General features: G+C 43.4%; 2 protein-coding genes and 1 long non-coding RNA gene across 8 annotated transcripts; all 3 read left to right on the forward strand.

Annotated features, from left to right (window-relative positions):
• The first annotated feature begins 2,187 nt into the window (after positions 1-2,187).
• On the forward strand, positions 2,188-4,967 carry LOC119267282. Of its 2 annotated transcripts, none has more exons than XM_037548649.1 (3): positions 2,188-3,092; positions 3,387-4,523; positions 4,659-4,967. In XM_037548649.1, exons 2-3 carry the CDS (start codon positions 3,799-3,801, stop codon positions 4,711-4,713), a joined length of 780 nt encoding a protein of 259 aa, XP_037404546.1. In that variant the 5' UTR covers positions 2,188-3,092; positions 3,387-3,798; the 3' UTR covers positions 4,714-4,967. The 2 variants fall into 2 exon arrangements, with proteins under 2 accessions (XP_037404546.1, XP_037404547.1); XM_037548650.1 differs by having other exon boundaries at positions 2,188-2,927.
• A 1,163-nt stretch (positions 4,968-6,130) lies between these two features.
• Positions 6,131-8,208, forward strand: LOC119271277 (transcription factor bHLH81-like). 5 transcript variants are annotated; one of them, XM_037553167.1, is made up of 7 exons: positions 6,131-6,235; positions 6,502-6,856; positions 7,011-7,212; positions 7,418-7,694; positions 7,774-7,909; positions 7,991-8,056; positions 8,132-8,208. In XM_037553167.1, exons 3-6 carry the CDS (start codon positions 7,163-7,165, stop codon positions 8,008-8,010), a joined length of 483 nt encoding a protein of 160 aa, XP_037409064.1. In that variant the 5' UTR covers positions 6,131-6,235; positions 6,502-6,856; positions 7,011-7,162; the 3' UTR covers positions 8,011-8,056; positions 8,132-8,208. The 5 variants fall into 5 exon arrangements, 4 of the variants coding, with proteins under 4 accessions (XP_037409064.1, XP_037409063.1, XP_037409065.1 ...); XR_005134470.1 differs by having other exon boundaries at positions 7,418-7,676; positions 7,774-8,056; XM_037553166.1 differs by having other exon boundaries at positions 7,991-8,202.
• A 188-nt stretch (positions 8,209-8,396) lies between these two features.
• LOC119271279 lies at positions 8,397-9,340 on the forward strand. The gene is made up of 4 exons (XR_005134471.1): positions 8,397-8,540; positions 8,645-8,834; positions 8,927-9,043; positions 9,166-9,340. It is a non-coding gene; the product is annotated as an uncharacterized LOC119271279 (long non-coding RNA).
• Positions 9,341-12,667: the final 3,327 nt, after the last annotated feature.

The raw sequence follows: 12,667 nt of genomic DNA on the forward strand, positions 1-12,667 counted from the left end.
TCAAGTGACATAGTTAGCTGAGGCGACACCATTAATTTCTGGGAACCCGCCTAACTGAAAAATCCTGGGCATCACTCCCAGTCGTCCACCTTAGAGCACCCGGACAAAATGACAGCATTTACTCGACAACTTAATAATATTGAGTCAAGCCATGAATATCAAAGATCGCATCAACTTCTGTTTTGGAAGTTGCAATTGCAATTTTGGAATATGCAGAAACGGCTTTAAGAAGTGAGCTTGAGCCAATAAGGAGTAAGGACTATTTAAGTTACCATCAGCCCACCTCTTCCTCGTGTCTGACATGTGCATGGAAGGATTTAAAATTTATGGAACGCAGGCATATTAGGCTTCCTGCCCATTAGGGTTACAAGACCTTTCTGTGGAAACTTACTGTTATAGTAATACTGAAAAACTTAAATGAGTATATAAGTGGCCAAAGATGATAGATCATGAAAAATGTAATGAAAAGGAAAGAGGAATACTGACCAGTATTTAGTCCCATCGCCAGCGCTCCCTAACTTGTCTTTCCTGAAGTTGCCAATATTAACTCATTTCTTCATTTCATCATTTACGTACCATACTGCATCATTTTTCTGAATACAGATATTATTTTATATCAATCTAACATGTGTACAACACTCACAATACTTGTGATAACATGTGTTTTGAGTAAAATGGTTTATTGGATCCTGCTCCTTAAACATCTCAATTTCCTTACTGCACCGATAAAAGGGTTATAGTGATGAAAAAAATCAATAAACAGTATGAAACACACAGGTGATGCATACCCAGGATTTTTTTTATGAACGGGTTTGCCCCTTCAGGCCTTCAGCAACCTGAAACCAAAACTTAGGAATGCCCAAGCTAGTCTATTGTATTTACATTAGTAAAAAAAGGCCAAGCAATATGTAGTAGCAACATACCGATGATCACCAGTTGGATAGTTTCTTGGCAGTTGATATTACCCGTCCATCATCAGCATTGAGTTTTTTGTTAACTGGTTGTATTCCCTGATACATTTGACACTATTAGTTAGCGAACAACATCACGGACAAACATGGCATTGCACAACAAAAAAAAGAGTTGATACTTCACTATGTCAGAAGCAAAAAGTACCAAACTAAAATAGGTGTAGGGGCATAAAGTTGCTTTCTGCAGATGCGTAGGCAATGTATTAGACACAGACATTATAGACATATAGTTGGTAGAAGATCTTCACTGGGCAACATATTTTCTGGAATGGCAGGTATGAAACTTGCAGTACATAAAAGACATTAAGGTATTTCCTCTGTTCCAAATTATAACTTGGGACGGAGGTAGTAGTAGGTAGACGGACATCTTGATGACTTGGTGAAAGACGTATAATCAGTCAATAAGATACTGTTTTCAGCTCTTTACATACATATTGGCGATTGTGCACAACTCCAAAGTCTCAAACACACATTTATAACAAGAAGATGAAACCAATGGGGCCACCTTTGTCTCATAAACATTAACATGAATACTACCTAATATGCACAGTAGCAATCAGTATACGGTGATGAAAAACAAAAATTAGAAGGGTAATAAATACAAAATCTTTTTTTAGAGATCAAGTGATTAAAAAGTTAACAGACAGCATAAAAAAAGTTAAAACACAGCATATAGTAAGCACTCCAAAGCTATTTACTGTTTGGACATGGCACTATGCATCTGATCTCTGCACAAGCAATCAGTCGCATTGTTGGCCGAACCAAATCAGGTCAGCAGTGTTCTTGCACGCAAACTCAGCACAAAGATTATGAGGGCAATGAAAAGGTTCAAAAGGGCAATGCGTTATTGGTGATGAGCGCCGCCTCGATCGTCTGCAGAGAACCCCAGGGCCGCCTCGAACACCTGCAAATCTCAATCCGATTATGCCGAAGCAAAGAAGAAAATCAGAGAGGGGAAATGGGAAAGGAAATCCTAGACGAGAGGAAGTGGGGAATGGAGGCGAGCTCCCAGCGGCGGCTGGATTTTTTTTTTTTTGAGGGGGTGGCTAGATATTGGGTGAGAGAGAGGCCATAGAGAGAGCGGGCCGCGGGCCCATTTTATGATCCCGGCCCGGTGAGAGTTTGGAGGGCCGCCGTCCGTTCGTCCTGGAACGGACGGTCAGATGGCGCGGTGGATGGTGGATAACCCTAGTTGCTCGAAGCCCCGCCCCCCGAGACACACAGTAGCGCCTCCGCCGCCACTCTCTTTGCCCAGCGCCATCCACCCGCGGCCACCATCCCCGCCGCCACTCTCTTTGCCCAGCGCCAGCCACCCGCCGGCACCATCCCCGCCGCCGCTCTCTTTGCCCAGCGCCAGCCACCCGCCGCCACCTCCCCGTCGCCACCAACCCGCAACCCCACTCTCCATGGCTAGTTCAGGAGGAATGACGGGCTCCGGAGAAGGCGCACAGCGGAGCAACTCCAACAAATCCGGCGACTCGAGCTCCTCTACCTCCTCTGCCACAAGCGGCGGTAGCGGGACAAGAAGAAGAAAGGGAAGACTCTGTCTCTGGGGAAATTCCATATTGAGGTGGAAAGTGCATATCCTCAAGGTCAGTCTGCGGTTGCTCAAACTCGCGCTCGCACTGCTGATCCTACTCCGCAGACTCGGCGTCCGAATTACAAGAGTAAAGAGGAATTCCCCCTCCTTGGGGCTTCGCCTGCCGCTTCATCACACAAGCAGAATTTCCATGCGGCTGCACATCCTCCCGAGTCTGACCGTCTGCTACCCCGTGAACAAGTGATGGATGTGAGTGGCTCTCCGTCTGAGCTGGCTTGTCTGAAGGCCGCGGCTGCTGAGCTGGCTCGTCTGAAGGCCCGTGACGACCTCTTGGAAGAGCTCGCCGCTGAAGGCAGCGCAGAGCTGAAAGCTGAGACCAACATGCTGCTGAAGGAATTTGCCCAGTTGCTTCAAACGTAAGTTCGATTGAAATTCCAGCAATATATGAAGGTTTCTATGGACGTAGAGCGTTGCAAATGGTTCCGAGCAACGATTTCGACTTCGTAGTTGATTTCAATCACGTTCTTGATGAAGGTTGACCTGGCAGTAAAGATTGTGAAGGAAAACGATGCTTGCCGTGGGTGAGCAACACTTCAACCTTTGTTTTGTAATTCACTATTGTAGGATTGCATGCTTCCATTACTTCTGCACCCTACTGAAAAGGACACCTGGTTTCTGCGTTTTTTAGCATGTGTAAACAAAATTAGGCTTGCTTTGAATAGTTTCTCTGTTCTTGCTTTTTGACTTGAGAAATATTTGCTAGAGGTGACAGAGATTGCTCGAGCACTGGAACATTTTCGGACAAGCAATGTTGATCCCTAATTGACTGTTGATGATGATCATATTTAACCTGTGTATGTTCTTTCTTGTAACAGCAATGCATGGTTATTAGGGACAGCAATAAATTTTCTCAGGACACGGCGTCTGCTGGATAGGAATGAACTGCAATCCGTTTTCTTGGACTTTGAAAATTTGCCCGTGTCCATGAAGTCCTTCGCTCAGTATGATGCTTTAGACCTGGTTCAAGGAGATGCTTCGCCCTTTGGACAGGAAAATCATCTGGTGACAGCCAGGTTTATTGGCAGGCAGATTTATATCAGCGCCGAGGAGCATGTGCTTAAGCAGAATCTTGCTGGAAAAACCTGGGGAGGGCAGTTTGAAGCAAAAGATATTTATATCATTCTGTTCAGCCGCACAAGTATCTTGTGCCTGATCTGACCAAGTGGAGAAACCCTTGTTTGCTCTCCTGAAAATAGGGTCTTGGACATCAAAAAGCTGCACGAAATCATGTCTGTGAAGTATGAACTTGCCGGACACTTCCCTCCGCACTTCAAATGCCTGGATGACGATATATCTCTCTTGGACGCTACCACCATTGATGTGAGCTCAGTGGTGCAGTATCTCCCTTATCACGTTGCACTCATGCCACTTGCGGCAAACGAGTATCTTACTGAGAAGCTGCACAAGGCTATAGAAAGTGTCCGGATTCCAGCCAACGAATTCCGTGATTATATCTCCGTGTTTGAGTCAGTGCCGGCTAGTAATGTTGATTGGAGGGACGACTACACCGAGTCAAATTCACAGGATGAGTTGCTAAAGGCAGTCTATAAGCACGATCGCAGAGCTATCCAACAGATTTTCGACAAGAGCATTGGTCCGGTTCAGGAGGACACGAGCAACACTGAGGTGCAGATCACAAGCGCCACTGTGCTCCAGGAGAACACGAGGTTCGCTGAGCTCCAAGAGAGCACAAGGCAGGACAGCTCAAGCTCCACGGGGGTAAGGTCTAGTGCAGTGACTGAGAAAACTAAGTTCAAGCGAAACAAGAAAGGAAAGCTAGCCTTCAAACGCCATTTGGATGTGCATTTGCACAGCCACTTGGCTGCTAAAGCTGGTACAAGGCCGCTAAGTGGCATGTTTCAGGCGGAGGCGTACTCATCAAAAAACAACGATGTTCTTGGAGAGATATTCACTGATCTGTTCAGTGGTCCGTCAATGAAGATGAAGAAATTGTAAGTAAACCTTTCAGAGATTTTGTTCATCAGTCTCTTGTGATGATAGCAGGAGCAAAGTAGTATTAGTTGGCATCTATAAATAACTAGTGTGCTGCATCACTTGTTAACTCTTCTTTTTTTGATGTGCAACAGCCTTCGGCCGATCATGGCACACTACCGTCACTTGAGAGATATGGATGATGAGTGATGCCGAAGAGAGGTGGGGTTCGATGCTGATGGTGGCTGATGGACAAGAAGTACATGGCTGATGACCTAGTGTAGGTTCAGAGAGTAGTTTGACATGGAATAGACCTGTGGCCTTTGTAGCTTTTTATTTTGTGAGTCGTGGCATGCTGTAGTGGTGCTATGGATGTGGTATCGGTAGACAGAGCAACTCAAGGGGAAGAACATATATTCCTGGCTGGTGAATCTTTTGTTGACTATTTCTGCCCCAACACTTTATGCCTGTGTTCCACTTTGCTTTGTGTTTTGTGTTGAACCAAGCAGCACACTGTCTGAACATACCTGTCTTTCGAGCTGCACTGTCTGACCATCCCCATAGTCAGATCGCCCAGCCGGAAAACATGGCTGTCTGATCACTTGGTGATGCATTGATTGATACATAGCTGCTGTGTTCCTAAATATCTCTCTTTTTAGAGATCTCAATATGAACTACATGCAGATGTATATAGGCGTATTTTAGAGTGTAGATTCACTCATTTTTGCTCCGTTTGTAGTTCATATTGGAATCTCTAATAAAGGCTTATCTAACATATAAAGCCTGCTAGGCTACCCGCCAACCTGAGGCCTCCGCGCGCGCGAAGCTCGTTGGCCGTGCGATCTTTTTACTGTAGCAGTGTTTTGGCTGCTGGCAGCAGCCCCGCCGTTAGTTTTTTTCCACTTCCGGCTAGCAGTCCACCCCGATGACCATTGGGCCCGGGTGTATGTGGGGTTGCTTGTTTGAGAAGGTGGGTATCTGAGGTCCCGTCGCTCCAGAAAACGAACACGGTGAAAATCCTAGCCTACAGAGAGCCTCATCTCATCCCCAATCCCCTGCCTCCTCTTCTCCCTCAATCCCTATCCTCTCCTTCTCCCAAATCCGCCGCCTCCTCTTCTCCTCCCCAATCCGCCGCCTCCTCTTTTCCTCCGCAATCCGTGAGCCCTCACCACCAAGAAGCCACGGGTGCGCCGCCGCTGGAAGAAAAAAAGAAGAGGAGGTGGCACAGGGACCAGCGGCGGCGACGGCCTGGGAGCCACCCTGGAGCAGGTGGAGATGCGGGGCGGCGATGAAGGCGTGTGAGAAGATGGCCTGAGCGTCCTCGTCAAGGGCAGTTTTGGCTACCTCCTCCCGCCTCGGCTTGTTTTTCTCTCCTCCACCGTTGCTACTTCCTCGCTGCTCTCCAATGAGTGTCTCTGTCTCCTCTTATCATTGCCATTTTCTGATTGTATTGAAATTAATTCAAAAGAAAATCAGTTTGTTTGCTGCCAGTTAGTTTGATCTATTCATGTTTTCTTGTTCCCCATAGGATTGGGTTTGTCCGCTTGGTGGAGCAGGCAGGGAGCAAGTAGGCAAATATGGGAGAAGGAGAATGACCCTGACGAGATGGCTGCCGTAGGGTCGTGACCTTCTTTAGCATGCACATCGGCACCGTCCCCGCGTCCGCAGCAGGGGGACGACAATGGCTGCAAGTGACGGCACAGGAGCCCATCTTAGTCGAGCACCCTCCCAGGTTCGTGTTTCTCCCTATAGTTCTCTTAATTTTCTTGCACACATTTTTTTAGGTTTGCATATATTCTTGCATATGTGCATTTTTTTAGTTTTGCCTCACTGCACAAGCCTTGACTGGGCCATGTCCTTTATGAACCTCCATAGGGAACCCCCACAGTTATTTTGTTCTTTTGATTTAATTGAGTTCAGTAGATTAGCAAAGGGTCTTTTGATTTTGTTGAGTTTAGTATATTAGTAAAGGGTCTTTTGATTTCGTTGGCCATATAGGATTTTACTACTGTTATGGCAAAAGAAGGCTAAAGCTGGGAAAGACAACAATGTCAGGAGCCGGCCGAGGTAAAGAGACCTAAGTTGACAAGCAGGGTTGTGCAGTTATTTTTCTCTGCTATTCATTGAGCATATCAGGAGATTGATAGACAGTGTGAGAACTGGTACATAAAATAATTTCTTCTGAATCACATAGTGGTTCCTAACATTTAGCATTTCTAAAATTTGCCATTTTTAGCTAGATCCAAAATGCAGAGAGGCAAGGTTTATTTTCCTGGAGGTCCTATATTGCAGCTGGTGCTATTTTGTTATGTCAAATTGTGTATTTTTCCAGCTTCCCTTCCTCATGTATGAGGTGAGTACTAATTTCACTTCCTTTCCCCGCCTATGATTAATCCTCTTTGTAACCCCAATAGGGTTCTTATTTATTGTCTATATGTATTTACAATATTTGATTACGACCCCAATGAGGATAAAGCGATTTTAATATTTTTTGTGGGTGTGTGCAGCTTGTCTATGGTGGGATGGGGATTCGGAGGATAAATGTTATGGCAGTAAGGAGGTCAAGCGTGAGACGTCACATGTCAAGGGGATTTACTATTTAGTCTCTTCTAATCAGGTGAAGAGATACTGCTGGTTTAAACGGAATCCATACTTTAACATGATTTCTCCCAATTCAACAAAGTCAGGTACTACTCATGTTCTTTCATGGTATGGCTTATGTGACTACGAAGTATAATACTTTCTGTTATTTCTTTGATCCCCCAATACAGGTACTACTCATGTTCTTTCATGGTATGGCTTATGTGACTATGAAGTATAATACTTTCTGTTATTTCTTTTATCCCCCAATACTGTTAGCTTTCTAGATAAATTCAAAATTCACTGACCTGGAGATCTCTCACTTAATTTGCAGCTATGGAGCTACTCGAGGCAGCAGAACATTATCCCACACGGAGATGGGGATGGCCATGCCCGTGCTGATGCCGTCGGCCGTCGGTGAGAGCATCACCGTCAACAACGGCTCCAGCGACCTCTCCAGGAGCTTCTCCATGAGCTCCTCGGGTGACACCAACTCCAACATCATGTTCTTCACGCCCGGAAGCAAAAAAGCGAAGGTGCTCATCGACAGCGACGATGGCATGGTCACCAGCCTCAGCAAAATCGAATCCCAAGTAGGACAAGCTTCACATGTATACACTTCACATCCATCCGCACTCTGCTCCCCGTCAATTGTTTAATGCTACAGTTCTAACCTTGGACCAAATTCAGTTTGGCATGTCAACCACGTCTTTAGACATGTCCGGCATGGACGACTATCTGCAGCTGCAGCAATACTTCATCGCCTACACAGTCTGCACCAAGCGTGGCTGCGCCACTCACCCACGAAGCATCGCTGAGAGGATTAGTTAATTTCCTACAACATTTTTGGTGTTTGTCTTGGTGCGACATGTTTGTACTGAATATTTTTCTTTCTTATGCTGTTTAGGAAAGAAGAGCAAGGAATAGCAAGAGGCTAAGGAGGCTGCAAGACCTCGTGCCCAATATGGACAAGGTAACTAAATCAGTTGAATTGATGCACACTGTCAATTCTGTCACCATAAAGTTGGGTGCCATCTGGCATCTGCAGAGTATCAAAGCTTCTTCTAGATCAAAGAAAGCTAATCCAGAATCAACCATAGTCAGTGCAAGAAGGTTATACAGGGCAGATGATATTTCATCAGAGATGTTTGTCACTTTGCCTTATTTGTCCAGGGCCTACTATTCACTTCATTATTGTTGATCCACATCATTACTATCATACTACTATGATTCCGAATAACCTTTTGGTTTGTGCATTTGGTATTTAATATTTCTTTGTTGTTTGATCCAGGTATACTACAGTGAAAATATAATAAGTGTGCCAGTTTGTGATGGTTGAGGGGAAATGTGAGGTTATAGCAAAGAATGACATTCCAAATTCAAATCTTCCGGTAGTGGTTGAGCATGCCTTTTACTGTGAACATTTATATGATCCTGATGCTGGAGCTCTTAAGCAGGTTAGTTATTGCCAACATTCATCTTTTGATTTCTCCAGTTTTGCATTTATTTTGTGAGAAACTGCTTCAGGTAGTTGACTGAGCATGTCTTTTCTTTTAACCAGCTACCGACAAATGTTAAGCTCATGACCTTGACAAGGAAGGCGCATGCTGCAAAAAAGAATGAAGGCAAGTAGATTTGTGACGATGAGCAAGCTGGTTCAGACAAACAGAACGCAACACCAGAGAACTGTCTTGCAACCCTTGATATTTTTGCTGGCTGTGGAGGTTTGTCTGAAGGGTAGTAGCTATCTGGTAATTATATTTCCATCTGCATGTTTATTATTAGATGCTTGCTGGTAGATAGAACAAACTTGACCTCCACATACTTTCTGATCATTTGACAGTACTGGCGCACCATGTACAAATTGGGCAATTGGATATGAAGAACCTGCCAGGCAAGCATTTGGTGAAAATCATCCAGAGGCAGTGGCATTAGTGGAGAACTGCAATGTGATTCTAAAGTATGCAACCCCCCTTTTTCTCCTTTGGACGTACTAAACCTATTGTTACTGTATCTCCCAACTCATTTGTGACTCGGGTTTGTTTCTTGAAGTATTCTCAAATCTGCATCTCCTCTCTTCAGGTTGTGGTCAGGGAGGCAAAGCGAAGGGCAACCTCCGGAGTGTCGCGGAAGAGTGGTGTGAGTAGAGGGTGTCGCGGAAGAGTGTCACGCAAATAAGTGGGTGGGGGAAGGAAGCAGAGCAGGCAATGCCCCTATTTATATTTGGCGTTGGCATGTCCAGATCGATGGGCCAAAGCTCATTGTGAGCTCCTCCTCCTTCACTCGATTTCTTCTTCCATGCATGCACAGCTTTGTCTATATTTCTGTGGTATAATATGTTCTGAAACAGTGTGCTATTATTGAACTATGTTACTCTGTTTCTTTTCTGAAGTAGGAAGTGATGAATCAAACAAGGATGAAGGGTAACACGATGACGTGTTTGGTCTTCAGCCATTTCTTTACTAAGAAACCCAGGTTAGGATTGTCTAAATGTCCAGAAGCTCAATCTTACTACTAAATGTAGTTATTCGCTTCATTAGTGGAATGGCTATCTTCTATCGTCAGATCTATGATACAAGACTAAGTTTTTTTTATGATTTGTATTAGTGTGATCCATACATTAAATGGTGAAGGATTACTACTACTATATCAGTTTAGGTCTAATCTAGAGTTTAGACTTCCATTTTTTGCGGGGATCTAGAGTTTAGGCTTGACTAATCTTTATAGCAGTTTGTTCATGTGAAAATTATGACTGATACAAACTAGATGTTATTATATAATATCGGGACAAGATACTAACCTACCATTATGCAAAAAAGAAAAACATAATACTGCTCTGCCGCTAACAAACGATGTCACAACTTAGACAATCTCTGAGGTCGAATTTCTGTTTTCCAACAATGGGTTTTTCATTTCTATCCTACTACTTATAGCTGGATTAATGCATTTATCTCTCTCTATCTCCGTTTCTGTTGTTACTTACTGCCCTTTTAAGTTTTCTATTCCCAGTTGGTTTCATTTTTTATTTGCTAACATCCACAAAAATGAATATCCACTTTATTTTTTTATTCCCGGAGTGCCGAAGGTGGAGCGGCGACGAGAGCTGGCCATTTGTTAACAGTCGCAGACACGCGTGTACCCTGCTCGCTGGCCGTTGCAAACTGAACGGCTATATGCATTAAATGGCCATACACAAAGCTAGCTTGCACAGTAATCGGAGGAGTTGAACTAGGTTGAGCTGCTGCTTCATATGGCCTGGAACGCCAGGCCGTCTTCTGTGTTGTCGTCGCGGGCACCACGGGACCGTCTTGGCCTTCTTCCGTGTCACCATCGAGAGCTAGCAGGAAATGTGTGTCGAGAGGCACATGAATACACCCGTGGATTGTTTTTCAGCATGCTCAGTTTTAAAAAACGAGTTATGCAGTTCTTTTTTAATACAGAGAAAAAATGATAATTTTGCAAGTACTACAGTATTAAGATCACTGTTTTTAATACTGTAATTTAAACCACAGTTTTTAGTGGTAGCCAAACAGCTCACTGTAATTAAAACTGTGTTAATCTCAAAAACTGTGTTATTCTCAAAATACATAGAAAGTACTTTGCTATCAAACAGGGCTACAAGTGCAGATTTCCTTGAAGATAGTATATTTTATAATTGTATTGCCAACGTGCTTCCATAGTTTTATCACCACAAAATAATTCTAGCTGCTTCCATAGTAAGGTAACAATAATCTGTGTTATAGCAGAATATAGATGTAGTGTGCTTGTCTCAATATAATGCAGAGTTTAGAAATGAACTAAAATCTGTGAGCAGGAAGTAATAGGCTTATTTTCCAGTTAGAAAAATATATGTACTGTAGCATCATGTATTCAGGTAATCCCTTGTATTTTTTCACCAGGTTCATGTTTTATATATTGTCCATACACCCACGTAAACTAAAGTTTGTAGTGTCAGCACTAAACAGGGGCACAACTTAGTATGGGTAGAAAAATAAGAGCTTGTGAAAAGAATAGTATCTCTATTACAGGATAAGAATGACTCTTTGGTTTTATGCTGATGTGTGAAAGCACCCCATTATCATGCAAATAGTACCAGGTTTAGAGCCTTGATTATGGCGGCTATAAACCCAAAACAATCCATCTTATTATTTAGTATACAAAGCGCGTTCTGGTGGGAATGACTCCAATTAGAATTCTAGCTGTCGGCATATATCTGATTGGTCCCGGATTGAAAATCTCAATTGTCAGGACTTGCTTGTATGCATTCCTAAATAGTGTAAAACTGAAGCTTGCTGCTCGTGAGGTGTCAGCCATAAACATGTATTATGGCCATTGTTTATACGGTGAAGTGCCTAAAAAATAGAGTTACAGTAGGGTTTTTACCCTACTGTGTTTGCTAAAAAAAGTGCCTAAAATTCAGTGACCATAGCTTTCCACTTTAGCTCATAAACTGGATGGCAAAATAGAGTTTGCCCATTTCATATCTATGTTGTCTTATTAGGAAAATAGAGTTTGTTTTATAGCTGATGCTTAATATGTTTCATCGACTGGTATGCTCTAACTTTAGCTCATAAACTGGATGGCAAATGCTAATTCTGATGGAGCTTTTGCCACTTATTGTTTTATGGTTGTCTAGACAGCTGATGGCATGCTTCTTTTTGTGAATTGTCAATTCTTTTGTACAGGGTCCCTCGGCTACTTATGTTTTGCCAGACAATGAGAGTATGTAGATAGCATGTATGATTTTTGCATTGGTTTGCGTGCGCAGGTTGAGATGCATTACATGATGTTTTCCTTTTACATTTATGAGTATTATAGAGTCATTTCTTTTTCCACAAGGGGCAGTAGTTGTGCCATTTGATTCGAAGGACAAAGAGTTGATCACAAATGGGTAGCATTCAGGATATATACACAAGAGTATAGAACCAAATTATATGATGTAGTTGACTACTATTTCTATTAACTTCTCCTGTACACAATGTTCACGAGTTCATGTATTAAGTACATTTTATTGTGTCACTTGTGTTTACTCTTTTTTTAATGCAAGTTTACAGCTACTCGGAATTCCTAATTGTAGACTCAACTATTTTGACCTACCGATGATCTAATTTGTGGCATTATTACCTTAATAAAATATTTGCATTTAATTTTCTTTTTATATAGGGGCATAAGTTCTTACCAAATGTACTCAAATATACGGTTACTGAAAAATGCAAATATTTTCAACACGAACATGGTTTTAAATAGGTTTTTGCAACATTTGGCGCAACTGGTCATCTAGTATTCAGGAATGGATGGATGTATGCATGATCGCCCACTCCAGCGGCGCGACCCAGCAGACGCACTGTCTGGTCGCTCGCGCAGACGCTGTGATTTCCTATCCTATGCCTCCACGTTTCCTGTTGGTTGTGCGTTGCTCATCCTGGTTTGTTGCCACGTACAGTACAGTCCCTGCTTTGGTTCATTGCCTCGACCGCCGCGTGCTATTTGGAAGAATCCCGTCTGTTCCGGCTTCTCCAGAGAAATTCCTGGCCGTCTCTCTACTACAGGCTCGCCGTTGTTCCTCATACGTCTGTCCGCGGTG

The sequence above is a fragment of the Triticum dicoccoides genome, chromosome 3A (genome assembly GCF_002162155.2).
Source record: "Triticum dicoccoides isolate Atlit2015 ecotype Zavitan chromosome 3A, WEW_v2.0, whole genome shotgun sequence".
Classification (NCBI taxonomy): Eukaryota; Viridiplantae; Streptophyta; class Magnoliopsida; order Poales; family Poaceae; genus Triticum; species Triticum dicoccoides.

What these genes read in the sequence shown, in the direction of transcription:
- LOC119267282 (XM_037548649.1), top strand. Translation starts at nt 3,799, where the DNA reads ATGTCTGTGAAGTATGAACTTGCCGGACACTTCCCTCCGCACTTCAAA. An exon ending in TCAATGAAGATGAAGAAATT is followed by an intron (nt 4,524 to 4,658) that starts GTAAGTAAACCT and finishes GATGTGCAACAG; the next exon opens with CCTTCGGCCGATCATGGCAC.
- LOC119271277 (XM_037553167.1), top strand. Translation starts at nt 7,163, where the DNA reads ATGATTTCTCCCAATTCAACAAAGTCAGGTACTACTCATGTTCTTTCA. An exon ending in ACTACTCATGTTCTTTCATG is followed by an intron (nt 7,213 to 7,417) that starts GTATGGCTTATG and finishes CTTAATTTGCAG; the next exon opens with CTATGGAGCTACTCGAGGCA. An exon ending in AAGTAGGACAAGCTTCACAT is followed by an intron (nt 7,695 to 7,773) that starts GTATACACTTCA and finishes GACCAAATTCAG; the next exon opens with TTTGGCATGTCAACCACGTC.